This window comes from Oryx dammah, unplaced genomic scaffold, assembly GCF_014754425.2.
Source record: "Oryx dammah isolate SB20612 unplaced genomic scaffold, SCBI_Odam_1.1 HiC_scaffold_9, whole genome shotgun sequence".
Classification (NCBI taxonomy): domain Eukaryota; kingdom Metazoa; phylum Chordata; class Mammalia; order Artiodactyla; family Bovidae; genus Oryx; species Oryx dammah.
In genome coordinates, this window is record NW_024070193.1 from 53,300,210 (window position 1) to 53,327,326 (window position 27,117).

The 27,117-nt window shown below is 45.2% G+C and overlaps 1 protein-coding gene across 1 annotated transcript; it reads left to right on the forward strand.

Annotated features, from left to right (window-relative positions):
* Window positions 1-3,953: 3,953 nt before the first annotated feature.
* On the forward strand, window positions 3,954-25,897 carry CMTM6 (CKLF like MARVEL transmembrane domain containing 6). Its single transcript, XM_040246319.1, has 4 exons — window positions 3,954-4,163; window positions 13,996-14,172; window positions 20,869-20,967; window positions 23,471-25,897. Exons 1-4 carry the CDS (start codon window positions 4,029-4,031, stop codon window positions 23,606-23,608), a joined length of 549 nt encoding a protein of 182 aa, XP_040102253.1. The 5' UTR covers window positions 3,954-4,028; the 3' UTR covers window positions 23,609-25,897.
* Window positions 25,898-27,117: the final 1,220 nt, after the last annotated feature.

Genomic DNA, 27,117 nt, shown 5'->3' on the forward strand with positions numbered 1-27,117 from the left:
TGCGCATCTGAAGTCCACTATTCTTTAACCCCTGGCTTGAAGCTCCACCACACTGATCCTTTCAGCTGAAAGTCATTTTCTTCGACTCTGAGTTCTCAAAACATTTAATTTGTGTTATCTCTCTCCTTTTTTTTATTTTTTATAGTTTGGGTCCTCTGTCTTTTATGCATGCACACTCTGTTTTGTGCCGTGGACGTTTGTGGACATCTCTGTAGGACAGTCAGTGTCTGTGATCCAGCTTTGTATCCACGCTCCTGCTTAACAGTGCTAACATAGTTAAGACAGCCCTGAAGTTGTTTCAGTAGGAGCTGCTAAAACAAAATTTTAATTGAAAAAGTAGCACCAGGTTACTTTTTGAATAGTGAAAATCTCAAATTATATTTTCCCAAACTGTCTCTTCTTGAATGCTTTTTTTTCCCTTCATTAAAAAAAAAATACTGCTATTAAAGGAGAAAACTGAATAATCTTCAAAACTTAATCTTCCTTTTATTTGGTGTATCTTTTCTCCATAAGTAAGATTTCTCATTTCAATGTAGCCAGTCCCAGCATTTATTCAGGGTTGTTTATTCATCAATGAAGGGAAAGTTTTCTGTGTGGGTGCCCCCCATCGAAAGGACTCCCTAATATAGTCATCCTCTGGTGTCTGGGGGAATTGGTTCTACGACCCCACTTTGGGAGCCTCCCTGGTGGCTCAGACGGTAAAAGAATCTGCCTGCAGTGTGGGAGACCTGGGTTCGGATGATCCCCTGGAGAAGGAAACAGCTCCTCAGTCCAGGAGAATTCCATGGAATGAACAGTCCATGGGGTCGCAAAGTCATGCATGACTGAGCGACTTTCAGTTCACTTCACTTGATCCCCCTTTGGATACCAGAATGCTCAGAGACTCTAGTCTTTCCTTTAAAAATATGTAGTATTTGTATATAACCTGGGCACATCCTTACTTGTTGGGGTTTTTTGGCTGTGCTGGGTCTTCGCTTCTGTGCTCAGGCTTTCTCTGGTTTCTGCCAGCGTGGGGCATTCTTTCACTGCGGTGCACTGATGGCCGGGCTGCAGAGCAAGGCTCCAGAGCCCTGCCCAGTGCTTGCGGTCTGCAGTCTTAGCGGCTCCTCGGCATGTGGGATCTTCTGGGACTGGGGGTCAAATGGGTGTTCCCTGCTTTGGCAGGGGGATTCTGCACCACTGGACCACCAGGGAAGTCCCTCCCTTAATACTTCATTTTGAAAATATCCAAACACAGAAGTTGAAATAATTGTACAGTGAACTCCTGTGTGCTTCACCATTAACATGTTCCTGCAGTTACTTTATCACGAGTCTCTCCTTTCATCCATCGCTCTGTTCATTAACCCATCTCTCTCTCCTTGTAGGGGATGAATTTCAAAGTGAATTTCAGACACAGGTAGTGTCTAGTTTAGGATGATAGTGACTTGAAGAATAACGAGGCAATGAGTTCTTATAGCTCTTGTGAAAAGACAGAGGCTTTATTGGCTAGGATTAGTGGCTGCTTGGCCTTGGCAAGAGGTTAAGAACGTTTAATCAAAGACAGTAGGATAGTTTGGGCTGACTGTAGATTATCCACCCCCACCCCCTCACTCCCAGCATAGGATCTACTGTTTTTGTTCCATTTGAGTGGGAGAAAGGGAGGTTTGGGGCTGTGGAGAACAGAAGATCCACGTGCAAGCAGCATCCCCTCCTTTTCACGTTTGGGTTTCCAGGCCCTGAAGGGGTACAGGCTGGGGCTTCTGGCTTAGTGGCCAGCAGCAAGGCTGCGAGTCAGATGGCCTGGGCCTACCTTCCACTTGCCTGTGGGTGTTTGACCTTGGATGTGATACTCAGCCTCGTGGCCTTGTTTCTGAACTGAACTTGGGTCCTCTTGCTTACAGTCCAGGAAAGCTGGACTTGACACTGGCTTGCAGTGAAGGAAAGGATAGTGTTTCCCACAGGACCCAGCAGGGAGAATGGACAGCTTGTGCTAGAAGACCTGAACTCCCGGTGGTTTTCATCAGAAGCTTTTAAAGGCAGCATTTGGGGTGAGAATGCAGAGGGCGTAACTTTCTTCTGATTGGTTGGTGGTGAGGTAACAGGGTGGTATTTCAGGAATCTTCCTCATCGGCTGTCTGGTTCCAGCAAGTCTGGAGTCTGTGTGCTGGTGGTCAGCCTGTAGTCACCACCTTCCACCTGCATGTGGGTCTTAGTTCTTCCTGCAGAACACCTTCAAGATCCGTAGTCAGATTGTTACAGGCAGGCATCGCCTGAGGAAGAACTAGGACTCTTTCATCCCTGAACTGCTGTCTTGACTACTTTTGTATTCCTCACTTCCTTCATTCAGTTCAGTCCAGTCCAGTCGCTCAGTCGTGTCTGACTCTTTGCGACCCCATGAATCGCAGCACGCCAGGCCTCCCTGTCCATCACCAACTCCTGGAGTTCACTCAGACTCACGTCCACCGAGTCCATGATGCCATCCAGCCATCTCATCCTCGGTCGTCCCCTTCTCCTCCTGCCCCCAATCCCTCCCAGCATCAGAGTCTTTTCCAATGAGTCAACTCTTCGCACGAGGTGGCCAAAGTACTGGAGCTTCAGCTTTAGCATCACTCCTTCCAAAGAAATCCCAGGGCTGATCTCCTTCAGAATGGACTGGTTGGATCTCCTTGCAGTCCAAGGGACTCTCAAGAGTCTTCTCCAACACCACAGTTCAAAAGCATCAATTCTTCGGCGCTCAGCCTTCTTCACAGTCCAACTCTCACATCCATACATGACCACAGGAAAAACCATAGCCTTGACTAGACGGACTTGAGTCGGCAAAGTAATGTCTCTGCTTTTGAATATGCTGTCTAGGTTGGTCATAACTTTTCTTCCAAGGAGTAAAGCATCTTTTAATTTCATGGCTGCAGTCACCATCTGCAGTGATTTTGGAGCCCCCCCAAAATAAAGTCTGACACTGTTTGCACTGTTTCCCCATCTATTTCCCATGAAGTGATGGGACCAGATGCCATGATCTTCGTTTTCTGAATGTTGAGCTTTAAGCCAACTTCTCCACTCTCCTCTTTCACTTTCATCAAGAGGCTTTTTAGTTCCTCTTCACTTTCTGCCATAAGGGTGGTGTCATCTTGCATATCTGAGATTATTGATATTTCTCCCGGCAATCTTGATTCCAGCTTGTGTTTCCTCCAGTCCAGCATTTCTCATGATGTACTCTGCATAGAAGTTAAATAAGCAGGGTGACAATATACAGCCTTGGCGTACTCCTTTTCCTATTTGGAACCAGTCTGTTGTTCCATGTCCAGTTCTAACTGTTGCTTCCTGACCTGCATACAGATTTCTCAAGAGGCAGGTTAGGTGGTCTGGTATTCCCATCTCTTCTTCGGAACTCAGGGAAGGCCTAAGAGACCTAAAGCCTTTTTCTAAAAACAAGAACTGGGGGACATGTCGGGGGGCTTTTGTACCTTTTTCTCATCTGTAAAATTAATGTAATGACAGTACCTACAGTATATTGTGGAGAAAGTACGTGTGCTTGGCATGTAAATCGATCAGCTTTGAGGTTGCTAAATTATGATTACCTTCCTTGATGAGTTCACACAAAATTAACATATGGGAGGACTATAGCAGCAGTGTTGACATGTAAGCCTGAAAGGAATTCAGAGAAGCAGGAGGGAGCAATCCTGAAAGTCCTTTGAGATAACCCGTAACACTGAAAATGAAATTCATTTTTTCCCTTGCTCTGCAAGGCCCCTACGTTGTCTGGCTTCTGCCTGCCTCTCCAGCCTAACTCCTCCTCTTCTCCCTTGCTCAGCCTGGCCACAGCAGCCATTTCAGAGAGAGGCGGGACGGTTGCACTTGCCGTTCATGTTCCCCGAGTCTCTCCGAAGATCTTTACGAGGGGAGAGGCCAGGGCTCGCGGCAGGGGGCGGGGCGGGGCCGGGCCGGGGCGGGGCCTGCCGGAAGTGGGGCGGAGGCCCAGGAAGTGACGGCCGAGCCCGCCGAGTCGGAGGAGTTGGCGCCAGCCGCGGCCTTGCGTTCCCGGGCCCTGGGCGATGGAGAACGGGGAGGTCTACAGAGCCACCACCGAGGCGCACCCGGGCCCCGGCCGAGGCGCCCGGAGCGGCCTCGCCGCCTACTTCACCCTGAGCCGGCTCTCGGGGTTCCGGCGACTCAAAGTCTCGGAGCTGGTGAGTCCGCGGCAGTCGCGGGCGAGAGGAGGCGGCGAGCGGCGCTCTGCCTGCTGCGGCGGCGGCCGTGTCCACTTCCCAGTTCCTCCCTCTCCGCCCCGGGAGGGGCCCTTCCCCGCGGGGCGGTCGGCCGGCGCCCCCTCCTCCCGGGCCCTCCTCGAGGCCCGCCCCCCCCCCCCCCCCGCCCCCGGGCTCCCGGGGTTCTGGGACCACCCGGCGTGGTGGGCGGGCGCGGGAAGTGCGTCGGCGAGCCAAGCCGGCAGCCCACCCCGGTCTCTGCTGTTGTGTAGCGACCTTTGGCTCTTCTGCTGCTGTTACCCTGCGTTGTCTCCCAAAGTGTCCGTGTTTGGACTACAGAAGGCTTTTTTATCTTTCTCTGGTTCTTTCGGTTTCTTGTTGCGAACCCGACGGGACAGTTAAATTTGTTGGACAGAGTGTTCCGATACTACGCAAGGCGTAGAGAGAGATGTGTACAATAAGTTGTCTCTTAAGTTTTAATACTAACTGGCAAAGAATTACTTCTAAATGAGCAGTGTGTGTACCAAATACAAAGTCAAAAGGACAGCTTTTTGTGTGAGTTGTGTGAAGGTAGCAGAGCGAGGGAATTCTCTTTCAGGGACATTGAGTTTCAGTTTGCTTTAGGCGTTGCTAAGCACCTTAAATCTACTAGTGAAAATACCAAACCATCTTTGAGACTTACATTTTCATTCAGATCACATGCACATTGAGCTCCTTTGTTCTGTTTTAACCAACAATGAGTAACATTTTCTGCAAGAGGAAAAATCAGCTTGTTTAGAATATTTCTGGGTTGGTTTGGTTTTTGAATCATCCCCATTGAAAACAGCCAATTGGTTTTCTTTGGAAGATCTTAGGTTCTTAGAAGTCAGATAACCAGATAACATTCTTAGAACTCAGATGACCTACTTTCATTGAAAAGAAAAATTGCAGTAAAAAGCCTAACATAGCTTTTTAGCCCCCTAAATGATCACTTCTGGGAATAACTGGGAAGTCACTTGGAAGGAAGTGACAGTGTGGCCCAGGAGGGTCGGGCTGGGTCTGCATGCTGCCAGCCTTTCTGTTCCTGCCGTGTTCTCTGCCCCCTCCTGCCATTGTTCTTCTGCATCAGCGGATCCTCCTACCCAAGAAGGGCTTCCTTCTGCTCTTCCTGTCCTCAGCTCTTGCATGACTCTTAGATGTCAGCTGTGTTTCTCTGCCTTAGAGCTAAAATGTTTCTATACAAGTAGAAGAATTCTTTGGAACAGGAAAGAGTTAATATTCATTTGAAGCACTCTTGCTGTTCAAAAGACATTGTCAGTATCCCTCTGTTGCCCATTAAATATCTTTTCACTTGCCTTTCTTTTTTCTTTCCAGTGAGAACTGGCAAATCTAAAGTAAAGTTTCCGATTGCCTTATTTATAGTTTAATAAACTGTAGTTCCATATCTTCTGATTAGAATGCAGCCGTAAGTTTGGATGGTAGACTTTTTACTTGGAGAGAAGGGGGAGGATGAGTTTGCCTTGCAAGGATTGTTAGACTATTCCTGCTTGTTCTCTATCATCATAAGGAGAAAGAGCAAAAGAATGAAAATTAATGTCTCTTCTTGAAATCCATTTGTTTGTTTATGGTGAACCTGTCCCAGCCTTTTCACTTTGTTTTGGCCTCACCTTGCGGCTTTCAGGATCTTAGTTTCCTGACTATGGATTGAACCCTTGTCCTTGGCAGTGAAAGCCTGGAGTTCTAATCCCTGGACTGCCAGAGAATCTCCTTGTTTACAGGGAACTTACTACATTTTCTTTAACATAGATTTAGAAAAATATTTCTTCAGTACTGCCTTTCATTCTGATGGTTGTCTTTTTGCGCCTGCTTTGTCTGTTGTAATGTCTTACCTCTTCACAACAATAGAAGATTTACCCAGAAAGTCCCAAGAAAGTTTTATCTGGAGTAAATAAAACTTATGCAGCCAAGGGCAACAGACAAAGTCTTCTTTGCCGTAACTGAGACTCTGCCTTTAGGTTGGTTTCTTTAGATAAATTATTTTTTAACTAAAAAGAGTTGGCAAGCTCTAATAAGGAACAATTGGAGTGGAGAAACCCATAGTCAAAAGCGGAGGTACTTTAACAAGGGACCTGCAAGCCTGAGGACGTTTTATTCAAAATACAGTGCATTTCCATGTTCATTGTTCTAGACCCATAAATCATACCAGATTCTCAAAAACCCCAAAAGAGAAATGTCTTATTCTGAAATTTAACAAACCAGACCCTGTGTACTTAGGAAATTCATGGAGTCCGGAGGTGAAATTGGGTCTCCTCTGAGGTTCTTCCCAGTCTTACTCTTTTTACGGTCCTGAGGCTTTGCAGGATGTGCGTGCCAGTACAGAGCCGAACACCGGGGGGTAGAGAGCGGCACCTGCCAACAGAAGCGGGGCTAGAGCGAGAACGGCACGACCGCCTCTTGAGTTACAGACTCCGGGAGTTAGAGGGCTGTATCTGCGTTCACACGTGCCCTCAGTTTTGTCAAAGGCTTGTGCGTCCACCCTTGCAGAGCTGAAGAGGAAATGGAGGCTCAGCTGAGAAGGTACCATAAGGCGTCACTGCAGTCCTCAGTCCATGGGTCACTTCAGTAGTTTGCCCTGTCCCGATGTTGGTCCTTACACATGGACTTTGGGAGGTTTTTGTTGTTACTGTTATTTTTTTGAGGCAGGTTTTTTTTGGGTTTTTTTTGTGTGTGGTCTTATGGGAAGAACTGACTTTTTTGGCAGCCAGATTCCTTGCTAGTAAACTGGTGTAGTGATCTAAGTATGTATGATACAGTCTCTGCCACAAGCAAGCATTGTGTTTATAGTACCAGCTGAATGTCTGAAGGCTGCATAGTACTATGATTATAATGACTCTTCAGGCAAGCAGTTTGATTCAGAATTCACCAGTGATGTAAATGTATTAAATTGTGAATAGTGTTATTTTGTAAGTGCCAAGAAACAAATCACTTGGAAGCCGTTTTTCTTATATTGGTACTCTTTTCATGACTTAAATGTGAAAATTGATACATACTAAATTGAAGTGCTCTATTTTTACCTTGAAGAAGATCCATAATGTCAGCAAATTGTATCCTCGAACCTTTTTGAGTAAATGTTTGCTGAAAGCGGGAAAGCGCGAGAGGCTTAGCTTGACTACAGGCCAACACATTTGTTTACTTGAACCTTACATATCACTTCAAGCTTTTTAAAGCGAGTTTAGTAATTCACAGACTGATAGAATTGTGTAGATGGAGCCTTACAATTAATGCAAACATTAAAAAGTTCTTTTATGAGAAACTTTTTGGCAGTAGACTGTTCAGTGGTGGAGAATTAGTATTTAGTGTGGTGACTGTTAATTTTAGGGAAGGCTGAAGTTTCAGAAAGGGTAGTGAAACTGAAATGGAGACACCAAGGAGTCATGATCTGAATGTTGAAGTCACCAGAACGGTAAGTGCGTCTTCAGTCACCCAGGCTTCCCAAATGTGTTGACTAGCATGGTGGTTTTAATTTATGACTTAACAGCAAAAAGGGAAATGGACAGAACTATGGTTATAACTTCAGAAACCCAGCTGACAGGGAAGTCCTACACAGACACACCCAGTGGTAAGATGAACTTAATAAACAGTGCTTTAGGGGGTCAGTGAGTGCAGAGTGGGAGTTGGGAGTGTGTGGCTAACTCGGGAGTTAGTCTGTCAGAGATTTAACTCCCTCAGCTGTAAACAGAAGGGTGGGAGAACGTCTTCTCCAAGGGCCCTGCCAACTCTTAGCAGCTTGATAATGCCCCTGATTACGCTTGGGTACAGTTTTGTATCATTATTAGAAGGAGCCATACTGGGCACGTGTACTGTGTTAGCTGCTTAGCCTAATACTCACTAAGCAGTATTTAGTACGGTGCTTTCATGCTGTTGAGAGCAGTACTGTTTACCAGAAAGTAATCACTGAGCCTCTAAACTTAGAGGTTGCATTCACCATCATATCCTTACGTGATTCAGTGACCTTCTCTCTTTTCCTGTCTTCAACCACTTAGGTATTTAATGCTGGTGACCACACATTTCTTGAAGTTCTTCCCTTAACTTTTACTTTTCTTCTTTAATACAAAAAAATGTCTGCTTACAAATATACGTTATCTATATATGAGATTAAAATAAGTCACACTGTAGGTCTCAACAGTACCCTCTGCTACCTCGCTGGTAGAGTAACAATTTGGAGTGTTTACTTGCTTTTTAAGGCGTCTCCCCGAGAAATGTCCAGCTGCCCATGCCTTGCTCTCCGGGTGCCGGTTGCCCTGGTCCCTCCTCCGCTTGGACTGTGACATTCTTCAGCCTCTCCCAGTCCTCCACCCCTCCTGCCTGCTAACCAGCAAAACCAGGCAGGCAGTTCCTGCGTCGGAAAGTCCGTCCTCTCTGGCAGGCTCATCACATAACCACACTCCGCTCCTTAATCATTTTCCTCATCACTCCCCATCCAGTTAGGTCAGTCGCCTTCTTACCCTCTTGGCTGCCCTGCAAATCCTTACTGGTGTGGTTCTGTTCCTTTTGTGCCACACCCAGAGTGCCCTCTGCCTGCCCTGATCCTGGATCTTGCTTTTCACTCATCCTTCTTCGGCTACTATTAATCCAGGTGGATCTGAACATTTTCCTGAATTAATACCAAGTGCTCAAGTATGAGAGATAAAATTATTGTTTTCTTTTTTTTTTCCCCTTATACATAGGTTTTAAAAGTGAAAGTTGCTCAGTCGTATCCGACTCTTTGTGACCCCGTGGACTATATACAGTCCATGGAATTCTCCAGGCTGGAGTGGGTAGCCTTTCCCTTCTCTAGGGGATCTTCCCAACCCAGGTCTCCTGCATTGCAGGCGGACTGTTTACCATCTGAGCCACAAGGGAAGTCCATATATAGGTCTTATTGTTTTGTTATTACATGTTCCTACACATACAACAATGTTGGATACATAATACTCAACACACTTTAAAAAACTTTAATTGGGATGTTATCAACTTATAACGTTGGTTTCATGTATACAACGTAATGACGCGACATTTGTGTAGACTCTGAGATGTTGCCTCTGTTTTGTGTTAGAGACGGTATAGAGCTGCTATTGGTCTTACTGTTTAGTCGCTCAGTTGTGTCCAGCTCTCTACAACCCCATGGTCTGTAGCCCGTCAGACTCCTCTGTCCGTGGGATTCTCAGGGCAAGAATACTGGGGTGGGTTGCCGTGCCTTCCTCTAGGGGATCTTCCCGACCCAGGGATCAAACCAACATCTCCTTCACTGCAGGCAGATTCTTGACTACTAAACCACCAGGGAAGCACATGGAGCCGTGAGAGATTTTAAAGGAAGCTTGGTATTAACAGAGGTGGGGAGTCATGAGTTTTCATACTGAATATAACTTACAGTGCTAATTTCTTGGCCTTTAACTGGGAATAGGAACTAGTAAATATCCAAGCTTGACACAGTACCCCTTCCTTCTCTTAGGATGTCCATGCTGAACCCCCCTCCTGATGGAGCCCTAAGGTTTAATTAAGGTCAGTAAGAATGGCTCCTGTGAGGAGTTTGGAAGAGGGCTTGTAATGACTTGTCTCTGATGGGTTCTGGCCCAGCTGGTTCCTGCACTTTTCTTGGGGAGAGTAAATAAGTGGTCTGTATCTACTGCAGATAACGATTTTATTGTCTTAGGGACACTGATGAGTGTTCCCGATAATCTCATTCTTGTAATAAGGATGGTCCAGAGCTGCTGTTCTCACATCTCAGTGAGTTCTAGGCTCTTATCTTCTCACAGTTAATTTCATACAACTTAGGTATATCCTGAAGATTTCTTGTAGAGAAACTCGTAACATTCAGTTAAGATTTAACATAGTAGGGAACAAAAGAAGTGGAGTTTTAAACATTTGGCACTTACTACACTCTAGACACTAAAAACCCTTCGTGTAATTGCGAGAGAGGAAGTTCCTTTACACAGTGACTTTCTGGGACTTGTCTTGGTGTGCCGCTTTGTCTGTGGTGCCGTGACTGGGAACGCCTCAACCTAACATCTGTCTGATATGAGGAAGTTGTTTGGGATCTTCTGGACTGTTTTATGCCTCGTTAACTTACAGGAAATCACAGCAAAACAGGATCTATTTTCATCCTTACACACTGGTCTTTCAGTTGTGGGCACATGTGAATTTTGTATGGCCAGTAGGAGGGGGGAAATCCCTTAGAGGCTTCGATGCTAATTTAGATTTGTTTCTAAACTTGTTTAAAATAATCATAGTATCACAGGAACTTGCAAAAAAACACACGAAGGGAGGTCCTTTGCATCCACACGTGTGTGTGTGCGTGTACCTCTGTGCTGTTGTATCAGGTGTGGCTTCCCTGACCACCACTGCAGCCGAGAACCAGAACTGCTCCGCTACCACGCAGCTCCCGCATGCCCCGCCCACCCCTGATTAGTTCTCCATCTCCAAAACTTGTGTTCTTCTGTGAATGCAGTCCTGCGGTATGTAGCCTTCTGAGATTGGATTGTTTTCACTTTATAGAATTCTGTGGGGATCCATCCAGACTGTTGCATATATCCAGTTTCTTCCCTTTTTTTGCTGAGAGTAGTATTCCATGGTATGGATACCACAGTTTGCCTAACCATTGAAGGACACCTGGAGTGTTCAGAGTTTGGACTGATGAATAAAATGTTAAGAACATTCACATATCAGTTTTTGCAGGAATGTACATTTTCATTTTCTGGACCAAGAAATGAGCAGATTGTAGAAATGTAGTTCCTGGGTCATATGGCAGTTGCCTGCTTAGTTTTTAAAGAAATCGCTAACCCTTTTCCCAGAAAGGCTGTACCAAGGGCCTCTGCTTTGATGAAAATGTTTTGTGGATAAAGCTATTCTGAAATGTCACTGCGGATTCTGGTAGCAGTCTTATTGCCATTCATGTATCTGGTTGCACCTGCTGGCCTGCATTGAGTAAGGTGACATTTCCCAGTAGGCTCTGACTTGGGTCATCAGTCATTTCATCAGCCATCAGGTTTTAATGCTCAGAAGGAAATTCCCTCAGCTTCCACAAAACCCACACAGACTGCCCAAGTGAGTCTCTGCCCCCTCTTCCTTTCTCTAGAGCAGTGCTAGCCCACACCTTGAGCCCTGAATCCTGCTTTTAGAGATGCTCTTTTCTTCCTATTTGGACTTCTCCTAGGTTTCTACATGTTTAAACATGCTCAGTTCTCTGTTTTGAAATGCCTTTCCCCATTGAGCCCATCCACCTCTACCCTCCACCTGGCTGCGTGAGGCTGCGCCTGGTGACTGGGCTGTGTCTGTTGCTGGCCTCGCCCCCTCGCTGCCGGGGGACGGCGCTGGAGTGTGACCTGCCCTTGCCGAGCACACTGAGGTGGCCCTGTTGGTGTCAGCAGCAGCCCTGAAACTCAGTCTCTTGTAGCGTTTCAGTCTCGTTCTTGCCTGACCTCTGAGGAGCGTTCAGCACTCGTGATGGTGGCTCTTGTGTCTGGCTGTGCCACACGGCAGGCCTGGGATCTCAGATCTCGACTTCAGGGGTCAAACCTGTGCCCCCTGCATTGGAAGCACGGCGTCTCAACCACCAGACCACCAGGGAAGTCCGCAGTCAGCACTTCTGCTCACTTGCCCTGCATGGAAATCCTTTTTCTTGATTTGCTCCCCTTCGGACTGCTGCTCCTAACTGTCCTGTGCTCGTATCGCCTCCTCTCTTTGGGGCTTCCCTGGTGACTCAAGGTGCAAAGAAGCTGCCTGCAATGGAGGAGACGCAGGTTTAATCCCTGGATCAAAAGATCCCCTGGAGAAGGCAATGGCACCCCACTCCAGTGCTCTTGTCTGGAGAAGCCCATGGACAGAGGAGCCTGGGAGGCTACAGTCCATGGGGTCCCAAGAGTTGGACATGACTTAGCAACTGAATCACCACCACCAGCAGCCCCCTCTGTTGGTCCCTCCAGTCTTGGGGTTTATCACAGTCTTCCGTGGGCCAGCGTTTCTAACTCTGGGTGACCTCCCACACGCTGGGCTCCACCTCAGATGTGTCCCCCGAGCTCCAGACCCATATATCCTTTTGCCTCAGGCAGCACCTAAGTCATCCACAGACCTCTCATTTACAGCATGTTTAAAATGAATTTATCCTCTTCCCAACACTCTTGCCTCTTACCAAGCAGACAGACTCTTCTTTCTGCAATGAGGCATCAGTGTGTTAGTACCTCAGCACCCAACAGTGGGAGCGCTGTTAAAACCCACCTGCATTTAATTGAGTTGTTGAATTAGCCAAATAACTGTTCTCCAGTGCAAATGCATTAAAATATTTTTTGTGGCCAGTTAAATACTGCAAGACTGAAATTCAATGTGAAAAGGAATTGTTTCTATGAAAATAAATGGGATGCTTTAGAAAGACCAAAAAATAAGTTAATAAATACTCGCTGTGGAATTAAGAGCACTGCAACTGTGAAAGGCTAGTAAAACTAGTCTGATTCTAGAAGGAGTCAGCATGGTACTTCTCGAGTGTCCCAGACCTTGTTCCACTTGAAATAACATCAGTCTGGAAGTGGCAGTCCTAAATGATGGAGGTGATTAATGCAGCAGCCGTGAAGGGGAATTCCAGTCGGGTGCACTCCCAAAGGCCCGCTTGCAGACCGGTGGGTGAATGAGCGCGCGTTTTTGCGTTACAGTGTTCAAGCACACGTGTCATCTTGTTTCCTGCTCTGTCTGTGGTCGTCCTGCCAGCTGAGGGCTTCTGCTCCATCATCGGGGGTTTGACTCTCGTCCATCACAACTCCCCTGTTCACACTTGCCCTTCATTTCTGGCATCAGCTTCCCAACTGGATGGCAACCCCCCGTTTTGCCCTTTGCCCATCCCTTCGCTATCTTGTGGCTAGAAAGAACTACTAAAACATAAACCTGATCATGTCGCCCTTTGCTTTAAAAACCCTTAAGATTCAGATTCCTTACACTAGGAAAAGAAGGCGTTTGTTTATTCATACACTTATTTTTGACTGCGCGGGTCCTCCTCGCTGGGTGTGGCTCACTGTTGTTACAGCTGTGCTCTGGCTGTGGGGCATCCCTTCTCATTGCGGTGGTTTTCGTGGCAGAGCGCGGCCTCTAGGCGCTTCAGTGGTTGTGGCACATGGGCTTAGTTCCTCTGCAGCAGGTGGAGTCTTCCCAGACCAGGCATCCAACCTGTGCCCCTGCACGGGTAGGCAGATTCTTACCCCCTGGACCGCCAGGGAAGCCCATGGAGGCACTTAGAGAATCCTTCGGCTTACCTCCCTGGCTTCATGTCACCATCTCTGCGCTGCATCCCTTCCCGCCTTGGCCCAGCCCCTCTCAGTTCAGTGGGGGCTATGGGCTCTGTGTTGGCCCAGCCCCTCTCAGTTCAGTGGGGATGTGGTATCTCTGTGTGTGGTGGGGTGGGGCGGCGCATGCCCTCTCATCTCCAGGCCTCCTGCACACTGCTCCTCTGCCTGAAACTCTCCCCCATCCTTTGCCTCCCCACTCCCAAACTGACTCTGCAGCCCTCCTGGCCTCAGCTTCCCTGGAGGAAGCCCTTCCTGAACCCCAGGTTGAGGGCCTGTTCCGTGTGCTCTTATGACAGTTCCTGAATTCCTCCTGTTCTGGCATTCAGGGCACAGGAGTTAATTTTCTGTGTACTTATATTCCCTTCAAGGCGTCTGGACTGAGTCCCGTGTAGATAGATCGGGTTCATTGAGGAATCTTGTTTGCCAAGTCTGCACTCGACAAATACTTGAGTGAACAAGATGGTATCCTCTTGAGTTCTGTAGGTTTCCCGGAAACAGGTAAGCCAAACGTTCTGTTTCTTTTGTAGGTGCTGTCTCTCCTGGCCTTCATCTGTGAGGAAATTGTGTCGCAGTGCACTTTGTGTGGAGGACTCTATTTCTTTGAGTTTGTCAGCTGCAGTGCCTTTCTGCTGAGTCTTCTTATCCTGATTGTGTACTGCACGCCCGTGTACGACAGAGTTGACCCCGCAAAAGTCAAGTCATCGGTAAGCACGAGAACACACAATCCCTGTGACAACAGCGTAGATGTTTTTAGACCTTGTGTAGTTGCATTATTCACAACTCTAACAGGAAAAGACACTATCCATTGTTTCAGGTCTAGCTCCAAGCACCTTGGTTTTCCCTGCCAAATGGGACGGTTGGGGGAGGGTGAAATTGTAGTGACAGACACTGCCAATAATTTACAGGTATTGGTGGTTTAATCTGATTCACATTAGGTATTTTTTAAAAACTGGGATTTTTATGATTTTTGACTTCGCACATTTCAGAGTGGGTTCTGGGTTCTGCACTGTGCCTGCTGTAGGTCTGGCGTTGTGCTGGATGTAAGAGATGGAGCAGTGATCTGACGACAGGTTTCGGAGCCTTTAAGCAAAACAGCGTGTAACTCTAGCTATTTTGTTTTGATTTTATTATGAAAGAAAGTTGTCTCTTAAGTGAATTTAGAAGGTATTTGTTAAATTCATTATTTAGAAATAACCCTCTTAATAAAAGTAGAGGGGCAATTTTATATTCACAAAATTAAGAGATGTGTAACTTTCTAAAGACTTAGTCTGACCCTCAGTTTTTCGTTTAGTATGGATTTGTGAGATGACAGATGAGCTAATTTATAGAGTTACTGCATTTAAGGAAGAAAAAATTGAACATTTTATTCAGTAGCATTCAGGTTCTCAAGAGTTGTTTATGAGGAATTGTAACTAGCAGGGTTGATTTATGAAATTCACAGTTTTGAGGAGAAAGATAAAATAGTTAAGTTTTAACTATTAAAAACAAGATAATAGGATAAATATAAACCAGTTAAGATTTTATTATTGTTTTAATGAGAAGCAAGCTTTGGGTCCTATATTGATAATATACCTGAGATTTACTTTTTTCTGTATACCCTTTTGTACCATAAGAATGTATTACCTTCTTTTTTGCATTTTAAAAATGGTACTGAAGTATAGTTGACTTACAGTGTTGTGTTAATTTCTGCTGTACAACAAAATGATTCAGTTACACACGTGCACGCACGTTCTTTTCATGTTCTTGTCCACTGTGGTTTATCCAGGATACTGGGGGTAGCTCCCTGTGCCTTTCACCCATCCTATATATATCAGTCTGCTCTGCTGGCCCCACCCTCCCCCCGGGGCAGCACCCGTCTGTTCTCTGTGTCTCTGAGTGTGTTGCATAGGTAGGTTCATTTGTAGCCATATTTTAGCTTCCACCTATAAGTGATATGGTATCTGTTCTTTGACTTACTTAGTAAGATTAATCCATTTATTTTGTGGCTAATTGTCTGATTTCATTCTCTTTTATGGAGTAATGTTTCGCTGTGTACACACAAACACACACACTACAGCTTCTTTGCCTGCTCATCTGTTGATGGACATTTTAAGTTGCTTCCATGTCTCGGCACCAATAGTGATGCTATGCACTCTGGGGTACATGTGTATTGTCAAATTACAGTTTTGTCTGGGTTTATGCCTAGGAGCGGGATTGCGGGATCTTATGGCAACTCTATTTGTAGTTTTTGAGGAACCTCCATACTGTTCCACATGGTGGCTACACCCATTTGTATTCCTACCACCAGGGTCAGGGTTTACTTCTGGCTTCCCTACTCTGTTCCAGTGATCTATATACGTCTGTTTTTGTGCCAGAACCATGCTTTTTTGTTTGAGTTTTCGTTGGAGCATAGTTGCTTTACAGTGCTTCTACTGTATAGCAAAGTGCGTCAGCTATATGCTTACTACGTTTAGCCCCTTGTTTTGGGGTTTTCTCCCAGTTTAGGTCACCATTGAGCACTGCACACTATACAGTAGGTTCTCATTGGTTATCTGTTTTATACATAGTATCAATAGTGCGTGTATGTCGACCCCAACCTCCCACTTCACAGAAATTTTTGATTTTTTAATCTGCATACTAGCTTTCCTAAGTGATTTACTTTCAGATTATGATTTTCTCTTTCCTGTAGATGCTTAAAATTCGTTTATGCTTAGAGACAACCTTTCAGTATTCCCCTTAGGATGGGTTTAGTATTGCTGTATTTAGTTTTCAGTTGTTCGGGAAATTCCCTGTTTCGGTAGAGTATCTCAGGTTGTGGATTCTTCCCTCTCAGGACTTTTGAGTGTATCTTGCCATTCCCTCTGGCCTGCGGCGTTTCTCTGGAGAAATAGGTCTTGTCTGTGTCGGTCTGTTCAGGTTTACCTTGTTGGGGACTTCCTGTGTTTCCTGTGCCTGGATGTCTGTTTCCTTCTGTAGATTTGGGATGTTTTCAGCCGTAATTTATTCAGATGCACTTTCAGTCCCCTTTTCTTTCTTCCTCTTGTTGAATTCAGTTTCCAGTTCCTTTTCATAGTAATCTGCATTTCTATCCATAATCCCTACTTTGCTCAGTTTTCATTCTCTCCCTTTTGAATTTGCCGTGTATTAGACTGGAGAGGTCTGCTTTGTTGTTGGTTCTTTTCAGGGGAATTCTCTTGATCTCTTAATTGAGAGTGGTCCCTCTGCTTCCTCATTTTACTTGTGTTTCCCTTGCTGTATGCATTTAGGAGAAGCAGTTACCTGCTGTGGTTTTGGAGGGTTGTTTTTATGTGGGAGCACCCCTGTGTAGCCCTGTCTAATACCTTGGGGGCGAGGGCTGTTTGCAGCATGGATGCCTGCCACTGCTTTCCTCAGCGTCTGCTCGCTGTTCTCCCCTTGCTGGCACGTGTGGCTGACGTGAGCGCACCTGCAGCGGACATTGGGCGGGGCCTTCTTGCTCTCTGGTTGTCATTGGCCTGTCAGGGGTCCGGTTTGTGCCCTTAGCTGTTGGGAGTAGAAGGTCCCAGATGTGCTTCTGAGTTGTGCAAGGTAGGGGGGATTGGAGCGTCCCCACTGAGTCTTCCTCAGAGCGGTTTTCAGGTGAGTGTGCTCGCCTGGCACCTGTTAAGACGACGTACCGTGGTCAGCTCTGCCCTCCCCCCGTCTCAGCCTTGGGACTCCCATCAGTTGGACCCAGGGTCCTTCTGGCCTGGTGTTCACAAGGCCACCAGCTCAGCTCCACTGAAGTCAGGCTTCAGGACCACAGGAGTGGTGCCCCTGGACCTGCTGTGGGGCCCTGGCGGTGTTCAGACCCTGGCCCGGCCCAGGCCCTGTGCGCACGTGTCCAGGAGGCCCCCAGCTGCTCAGGCTGCATCTATTCCAGCCGCGAAGGACCCGTGGTCCGCACGATGTTCTGGGGGTGCTGAGTTTACACGGCTGCCAGCAGAGATGGACGCCGGCGGCTCCTGGAGCTGTGGGGAGAGACCGCAGTCCTGCTCCTGAGCCGCGCGGCCCCTGGGTCCAGCTGAGGTTTCAGCCCCGCCTCTGTGTGTGGGCAGCCTGCTGGCGTTGGCTCCCAGGCGCCTCCCAGGGCAGGAGCCCCTGAAGTTGTGGCCAGAGCACATGCCGGCCTCTTCGGGTCGTCTCCGTGCAGCCAACAGCAGTCCTCTCCGCAGGCCTGCCCTCTAAACTCCTGCGTCTCAGTACCCGGCCTCTGCCTGTACCAGAAGTTTCTCTCAGGCTGGGGCGCGCAGGGTGGTGGCCTGCACCTCACGTGCAGTTTGTCTCTCCTGCACCTGACCGGCTGCCGCGCTCGTCTCCTGGCCAGTGAGGCGGCTTCCCACAGGATGGGAACCTTCCTTTTTCCAGCTCCTCCCAGGGGTACAGGTCCCATCCTGCCGCCTTCCCCCGCCCTTCATCCTGCCTGTCACTTGGAGATCATTCCTGTCCTTTGAGGGGTTTGAGGTCTCCCGCTGGTGTTCAATAGGTGTTCTGTGAGCATTGTTCCATCTGTAGAAGTATTTCTCATGTAACTGTGCGAGGAAGCAAGTTCCACGTCTTCCTATTACACCATTTTGATTGGATACTGTCTTTTAAAATAATTATTTTTAGCATGAAATATTGCCATTTCCAGTAACATGTTACTGGACCTAGAGAATATTATACTATGTCAGAGAAAGACAGATACTATATGATAGCACTTTACTATGTGGATTCTTAAAAAATTTTAATATAAAAGATATATATATATACACAAAATAGAAACAGACTTACAGATACAGAAAGCAAGCTTGTGGTTGCCAAAGAGGAGAGGGAAGAGAGCAGGGACAAATTAGGGATGTGGCATTAAGAGACTATATACATAAAATAGAGGAGCAATAAGGATTTATTGCTAGCACTGGGAACAGTACTCAGTATCTTATAATAAACTTCTAATGGAATATAATCTGAAGAAAACATAAATCTATAATAGAATATTCTGAGAAAACATAATTGAATCAGTTTGTATTACACCTGAAGTGAACACAAAAGGATAAATCGGCCATACATCAATTAAAAAGTACATATACTTAATGATTCTTTTAAGGTTGAAAAATGAAGCAGCAGAAAGTTGATACTGAACAGTTAAAAAAAAACTTTGAAAATCAGAGTCTTAATCAAATCCACAAAGCCTCTGATGACCACATTCATGCGTTTCTCGTCCAACAGCCGAATAGCATTACTTTCCATAAAAGTTTACTTTCCATAAAAGCATTTTAGAAGCGGTTGGTGTTTTTCAAGTACTGTTTACTTCTTGGCTGCACTGGGCCTTCGTTGCTGCAGGCCGGCCGTCTCTGGTTGTGACAGATGGCTGCTCTCCAATGCAGCGCTTGGGTGTCTCAGTGCGGTGACTTGTGCTGGAGCACAGGCTTGGCTCCCCCCTGGCAGGCGGGCTCTTCCCAGACCAGGGAGTGCACCCTGGACCACCAGGGAAGCCCTAGAAATAGTTAGTTGTTCATAAGAACATTGATCTTTTGGACGAGAAACAATATAAATTTTCTACTTTTATGGTCAAAATAAGCAAAATGTAGAACACTGATTTCATCAAACTCCAGCATTTAAAAAGTTATGAGTAAATACTGATTTTAAAATATTGATGAAAAAAAGTTAGTCACTTCATCTTAAAATAGCTTTCATAAAATATCTTAAAATATTTCTTCTGGGTCTTATAGAAAGTTTTTAACATATTTGTAATCATATATATATTCTACTTTTCAACCTAACATTTTAAGGAATTCCTGTTTCTTTGATTTAAAAATTACTCTTACTGTCTGCTTTCTAATATACTTAAAATTTTGGGGGGTTTTCTTTTTGAGAAAATCGTTTTTGAGTATATAGTGGGTGTGGTATCTAGGGTGGAACAGTAATCTTTTTGAAGAGAGAATCTTTTCTGTCCCATTACAAGAACAATAGCCAGTGTTTAAGAAACATTTACTGTGTATCTGGCACTGGGCTGAGCAGTTTTCTTGGATTAAAGAACTCTATAGAATCACCTATGAATATAATATTGTTACTACTCATCTTGCAGATGAAATAAAAGCACACAGACGATCGGTAATGAACTCAGTCATGTCGCTAGGAAGGAACATTATTGGGATGTGAACCTAGGTAGTCTAGCTCTGGAGCCCATGTTATTGAATACTACGTTCTGTCTCAAAATGAGTGTCTTGTTTAAATACTTCGAGTGTACTTCAGATATGAAAAACACCTCTTTTAGAAGCAAAGAGAAAAATCAAGCGTTTTTTATAATGTTGAACTAACAAAATAGTGAATTCTGTTTTGGGTGGTTTTGTTGGTGCTGGGTTCAGTGGAGAATGTAAACTCACTCAGACTGGAAACCCCTGGGCGCGGCTGTCATGTCTCCAGTCTCCTCTGAATCAGGTCTGTGTGTCAAGCGGTGTTTGCAGTCGGCTTCTGAGAGAGAGCCTCGTGAGGTGATGCCCGAGAGCGCTCTTGGAAACCAGGAAGCTATTCCAGTGCTGTAAGCTGCATTCTGATGAGCTCTGGGTGCTCTTACAGGGTAGATAATCTCATCCTCTTAATACAAGCTTGTGCTGGATGACCGACCTGGTGGGCACAGTTGAAAACAACAGGCTATCCAATTGAGTTAATGATGGGCAGTCCTTTGTAGTTTAAAAGCAACAAAGTACTCTGAGAGAGGCCATCCTACCATGGGTTACCTGGAAAGGAAAGAAAAATGTTTTTTTTTTGCTGGAAGTAATATGGCATTTAATCTTACGGCTTTGATCTTTATGTCCTAAAGAAAAAGGTTCATATGCATGCACGTGTGTTTCATCTTATTTGTAATGGTATACAGTGGATTTTATATGACTCTCTTATTTGTTTGTAATGGTATACAGTTGATTCTTTATTACTTTCAGATGTAAAACCCAGCAGTTCAATATTTTTGTAGATTATACTCCAGTTAAAGTCAGTTACAAGATGCTGGCTAGATCACCCTGTGCTCTGCAGTGCTTACATCTGTTGCTTATTTAAACAAGATAGTTGGCACCCCCTGCCCTGCCCCTCCCCATTCCCCACTGGTCAGCACTAGTTTCTCTGCATCTGTGGGTCTGTTTCAAAGTTCCATACATTGATTTTAGTTCTTAGATTCCACATATAGGTGATAATGGAGAACTGTTTTTATTAACAGATTACCTTCTGGGTATAGCATGTGCACATTTATAGGGTGTTCCTTTACAGGGTATTTATGAAATACCAAGCTTATTGAAAAGTAGTTGAAATATGCAAGTCTGAGTAAAGAAAAAAGAAGCCACTGTTTTTTAAAAGTTAAAAAGTAAAACACACTCCTTTTCAACCAGCCTAACCATGCTGTGTCCCTTCTGTGTCTCTTGTGTGTGTAGGACTTTTTTATCACTCTGGGCACAGGACTGGTATTCTTCGTGGCATCCGTCGTTTTTGCTTTGACACATGACAATACCATACCTGAAATTGCTGCAATTGTAAGTACCCTTCATCCTTTGCTTGTTTTTGTTTGCTTAAAAATACAGAATTTGGAAAGTACTTAACAGGTTATACAGTAAGGGAGAGTAGTTCGTCTAACTTATTTTTTAGTGTAATTTTCAATAGAGGACCTAAAGGCAAATAGATATGATAGCCTTAAAAACTTAGAACCTGTCTTTAGAATTTGAGTTCTGTTAACAAAAATCCACTTACTTTGCCTATGAACATTATTGCTAATGGAAGTGGTAGGATTGACTGATTATCTTAAAATTTCTTCCTTTTCAGTTCAACAGAACACACTTACACATATCAGGTGCTGTTTTAAGTGTAGGGAATAGCAGGTATGACCCCAAAGTTCAGTCTAATATAAGAGAGAGATAAATAAACATTTTATCCGAAATTGTTGAGGGGCCAAGTGTTTTTTAGAATTCAGAATATTCTGGACTTTAGAAAGGCAATAACTGTACATATACTATATCACACACCTTTGGACAGTCTGAGCAGCACCTTGTTATCTAACATTAATAGTTCTGAATATTAATATTATTCTGAATATTCACAGTAAGAGAGAGATGGGTAAAGACTAAATAGTTTTATCGTGTGTCAATTTTGTGCCAAGTAAATCATGAAACTTTTTTTTGTAGCTTTCTGAATTTCAGAATTGCAGATCAAAGATCGTGGATTTAATCGGGGCCAGTGCTGTGAATATGAACAATTAACAATTAGTTAACAAGTCTTCTCACTAGTCAGCCGATTTTCAATTAAAGCTTTGTTCATAACAAAACTGAAGTTGTAATTAATGGAAACATCAGCATATAGATCATTCAAACTGCTTAGAACAACTCAAAAGGCATTCAGACAATTCGTTGGCTGTAATATTATCTACCTACTTACATGAACACATCTTAGTACTTAAGAGAAACTCAGTTTTGTTGCAGAAGAGTATAAGATGAAGCAGTAATTTCTAGTATAAAAATGTATTACTATAAAAATCCTGTGGAGGAAGTGCAAAGTGAAATAGAGATGTTCAGTTCATGGAGGGTGGGAGAGAGCATGTCCTAAAATTCCCAGATATATAAAAGCTTATTTGTGTGTTTTAATTAGGTGATGTGTTAGGATGTTACAGTATTCAGTCTCATTGAATATGTTTAAGAGTGGTGGTTTAAAAGCTCGGTATTTATAATATGCTGAAAATTAACCTTCTAAGTATGAAAATTATATAGATTTAAATGCGTGAGAAGTCTATTTAAAAAAAAAATCCTGATGTGAGCAAGAAAGGTCATTGGGTGATACACAGAGGGGGTCCTGTATAGACCAGAGCTTTCTGAGGCAGTCGTCACAGACAAGGTGACGTCTGGTCTGACCTTTGAAGTATGGAATATATTTGCCAGCCAAATCAGGGGACAGATCTCGAGCCAAATGAAGACTCCAGAGGGGGAAAGGGCCTTGGGTGTTTGAGGGGTGGACTTGCTCGTGGCATTTCGGCTGGATGTGTTGGGGACGCTCGGTGAATGAGGAAGCTGTTGCTTTCCTGTGAAATGCGGAGGGTGGAGCGCCGGGGCTGCGGCGGCTGACAGCCAGGTGTTGACGTGGAGCTGCGGACCTCAGCCACGCCCCCAGCGAGTGTCCCTTTCTGCAGAGCACTCTTCTGGGCCCCGACCTTCAGGGTCTTGTTTGTGATGAAGCTGAATTCGCACTGTTCTTCTGTCTCTTGCCAGAATTCTCAGCATGCTTGCTCAGATGTTAGGCGAGTGCAATGAGGAAGTGAGTCAGGCAGAGGAAGCAGGTAGTGGCATCGCGTTGCTGCGTCACTGCAGCGTAACAGTGAGTGGAAAACAGCTTCTAGGCCCCTGCAGAGTGTCTTCACTGTAGAATGCTCTGCTGTGAATAACTTGCCATTTTTGCCTAGGCGTGGTTGCCTGCTCCTTTCATCTGTGTCGTCCAACCCTTGCTAACAGTCTTGTTTTGCTTCATGTTGCAGGACTTGGTTTTCATCTGTTAACCTTAGCGTCATAGATTGGCACTGAACACAAACACACACACACGACAGGACGTTAATATGTTGGGAGACTTTGACTAATGGGCGTTATTCCGAAAATTTCTAACTTTGCATTTTTTGATGACCTGACCTTAAAATTTTTTTTTACTTAATGTTAAGAATGGGGCTTCCCTGGTGGCACTAGTGGTAAAGAACGTGCCTGCTAATGCAGGAGACTCGAGAGACGTGGGTTCGATCCCTGGAGAAGGAAATGGCAAGCTGCTCCAGTATCCTTGCCCGGGAAGTCCCATGAACGGAGGAGCCTGGTGGGCTCCAGTCCTTGGGGTCACAAAGAGTTAGGCACGACACACACATGTGCCCAAGGGCACACACACGTTAAGAATGATGCATATAAAGTAAATCGACTTGTCTTGTTTGTATAAAATGGGTCCAGAGTCAAGTAGGAAATGTGAGAGTGTACTCCAGATTTCCTCATGGAATCTTTGTCCCCTTTCACTCCTCAGGTGTTTGGGATGCTAGCAAGTCTTACCTACGTGGCTGACTTCTTCTTTATGCTCCGTGAAAAATATAAGGAGCCCCAGCCGAGAAAAGGGGAGGCCGCCGTGAGGAGAGAATACCTCACCGAACCTCTGAATGCTTAAGAGACTCGAGAGGACGGGGGCACGAGGTTGCTGCGTGGGGTGGGGCAGCTCCTGTAGACCCTGGGTCCCTGTTAAACCGCTGATTGTTGGAGAGCAACGCAGGACGGCAGTTTGATCAGTATTGATTGGACTGTGTATCACTCACCATGAATAAGGCCAGAGGGCTTTTAAAAAGTTTTTTTGTAACAGTTGAAACTTGTGTCTGATGAAGTTTTGTTTTTGTTTGGAGGTTAAGAACAGCTGTTTCTTTAAATCACATAGCTCAACTGATGAATTATTCCATCATTGTTACTAGGGTTAGGTTTCAAATTATGCTTTATAGCTGTATGAACAGCGTGATGAAGTTCATCCATTTATAAATGGTTTCACTTTTAATTTGCTTAGCTGTGACTTTCTGATGACTAGATACAGTTTAATGTATATTTAAGAGATCATTATTTTAAATGTTGGTCTACGTTTTTTCCTTACACATGTAAAACCCAGACTTTTACCATATCTCACTCTGCCTTAAAATTATACTGTAACATTTTAGGATATAATTATTAACTCTTTCTGAGACCTTTTATAGCCTAATAGAAAATGTATGGGAGATGCTGATATTTTACATGTTCTAAAAGCAACAGTGTCAGCAACCCCATGTAAAAGTACACATAGAAAAATGGAAGAAACCGCTACCCTGATGAAGGACCAAAGCTCTGCGTTCGCACAGTGCAGAGGAAAGCAAGTGTAGAAGCAGGCCCGCACCACTTTCCAGTGTGAAGAGGCGAGTTCACACCATGAAACAGAACACGGTTCATTCCTTCTTGCAAATGATTATTTCTCCTGAAATTAAGGTTCAGTGTTTTCTTTGGAACCCATCTTACTTTAAAACCTCAACCTTTGAGTTTTGATTTGAGATCTTCCCCGCTCTGTCTCCTTACCAGGATGGTCCAGGTACTGCTCCAGCAGCCAGCAGAGGTGGGCCTGGGGCTCTGGCTGCCTTGACGGCAGCTTCTTTAGATTCCTGGGCCTGTCAAGTTGCAGAGATTCACAGCAGGATCTTTAGGGTTCTCGTTCCCACACAGACATTGCCCTAGTTTCTCTTCAGAGGAGCCCTTAAGAAAGGGAGTGCCCAGAGACTCTTGCCCCGTTCAGTACTGCTGATGGTGGAAGAGAGTGCCAGACCCCCCTCAGGAGAACTTCATAACCAGCTGTAACTGAAGAACTGTGTTGCCAGCAGGCTAACTTAGAGCCAGCCAGGGCACTATGAATGAGACGTTCCTAAGGGAGGTCTTTTTATCACGGGACCTTTCGAGCCAAGTTCTTACCAGGCTAGACCTTGCTTGTCCTCTTGTTCAGAGTTTTCACTCAAAGACTCCAGCGTGGACTCGTGTTTCCAGTGAGGCAGGTTAATGGCCCCGTCCTTGGTTTCTCATCTGCTGCTGTGTCATGGATGGGTTCCAGACACAGATGCCCAGACACAGCCTCTGCTGTCTTCCTCGTGCAGAGCCGTATCCCTTTGTGTCAGTCTGGTTGCTAGTGGCAGCTCACCACTGCCTTCTCGGGAGATCATGGAATCAGTTGAGGATGCGCTTTGTGTGTTCACAGGGTGTGCTAAGTGAGGGAGGAGAACTGCCTTAGGTCTAACCTGGGCTCAGATAACCAGCTTGTGGTAGGCAGGTACCGTTGTCCTTTAAGTATCATCTCTGCCCAGCTGAACTCGCAGCAGACCATCTGGGCCCCCTCAGGGTCCCCACTCGGGAGGCTGAGGGAATGGCCCCAGCAGGCCGGTGCGGAGCTTAAGCTCTCCTTGTCCTGAGGTTTCACTTCGCTTGTTTCACTGGAGCAGAATGGAGCTCCTGGCTAACCACCAAAAGATACTTTCACTGGTATTTCAGGTCATCCTGGAACCTTTTTTCACCATCTTTTTTTTTAAACAGGACTCACGACTAATTAGCCTCTATCTGCTATGATAGAAGTTAGGAGTAAAAAGATCTTTGTGGTCAATAAAAATTTCAAGGAGAACTTGAAACCAAAGCCACTGGTACAGAAAAGGGCAAACTCAAATGTAAAATAATGGTAAATTTATATAAGTAGACCTTTGAGAACAGTTCTTTTAAGAGCGAAATACACATATAGTACAGAGATTTTATAATTGCTATACTTAAATTATGTTCTGTATGGGGACTGGGGAATGTATTTTTACATTGTTTATAGCCAATCATTTTTATATTTAATAATTTTAAATCCTGTGGGCCTTTTGTCTGTCAAATTTTGTAGTCTTTCTAAATAAATCCACTTTATTGTTCATACCTTTGTCGTCGTTTATTACAGAAGCATAGTGTTTAAATGAAAGTGTTCTCCAGACTTCTAGGAGTTGGCTTTACAACGTGGGTGAGAATACTGGACTTTCGATCTGCCAGGGCGTGGGGCATGGGCAGGAAAAAACACATCCACCTGTGGGCTTTCTCTCTTGGAAAGTTAGAATACACATTCAGACAATATCTTTAGGGAACCATGTGTGAAGAGTTACAAAAAACGTGAACTAAAGGCCTTCAGATCCTTCCAAAGCAGCAAACTTGGACGCAGTCACATTTCCTAGTGTGGGTAATAGCCCCCAGAACAGGCTCATTCTCATTCAGGCTGTTCAGTGACTGGGAAAATGAAGCAAAACTAGGCTGGTTCTGGTAAAGCTACAGGTATTTGTGTAGCTTGCAAAATTCCTGCCTCCAGACGTATGAGAATAACAAGATTTTTATAGTCATCACGAACTCACTGGAATTTGTACATTCTTCAGACATCTGTGTTTTGCTAAAGAGCATGATTTTATCAATATACAATCAACTACAAGGAGCAGAATATCTAACTAGGTGGGTCTTAAAACACTTAGAAAGTGAAAGTTGCTCAGAAACAGTGTCAGGCTCTTGGCAACACCATGGACTATACAGTCCATGGAATTCTCCAGGCCAGAATACTGGAGTGGGTAGCCTTTTCCTTCTCCAGGGGATCTTCCCAACCCAGGGATCGAACCCAGGTCTCCTGCATTGCAGGCAGATTCTTTACCAGCTGAGCCACCAGAGAAGGCCTAAAACACTTCAACACTAAGGAAAATTTATTTCACAAGAAGTCTGGGTGGTTCAGTTCCACAGGTGATAAATTGAGTGGCTCAGGAGTGTCACCAGGGACCCAGGCTCTTTCCATGTTTTCCTGCCCATCCTTCTGTTTTTGTCCTCTGGGTTGACCCTCTGGCTGCCTGGGCGCAGGAGGGCATAGAGGAGCTACTCCACGTTCAAGGTCAGGAGGGGCGGTGGTGAGGAGATACCCCTCATCCAAGGTAAGGAGCAGCGGCTGTGCTTTGCTGGAGCAGCTGTGAAGAGATACCCCACATCCAAGATAAGAGAAACCCAAGTAAGACAGTAGGTGTTGAGAGGGCAGACACACTGAAACCATAATCACAGAAAACTAGTCAATCTAATCACACTAGGACCACAGCCTTGTCTAACTCAGTGAAACTAAGCCATGCCCTGTGG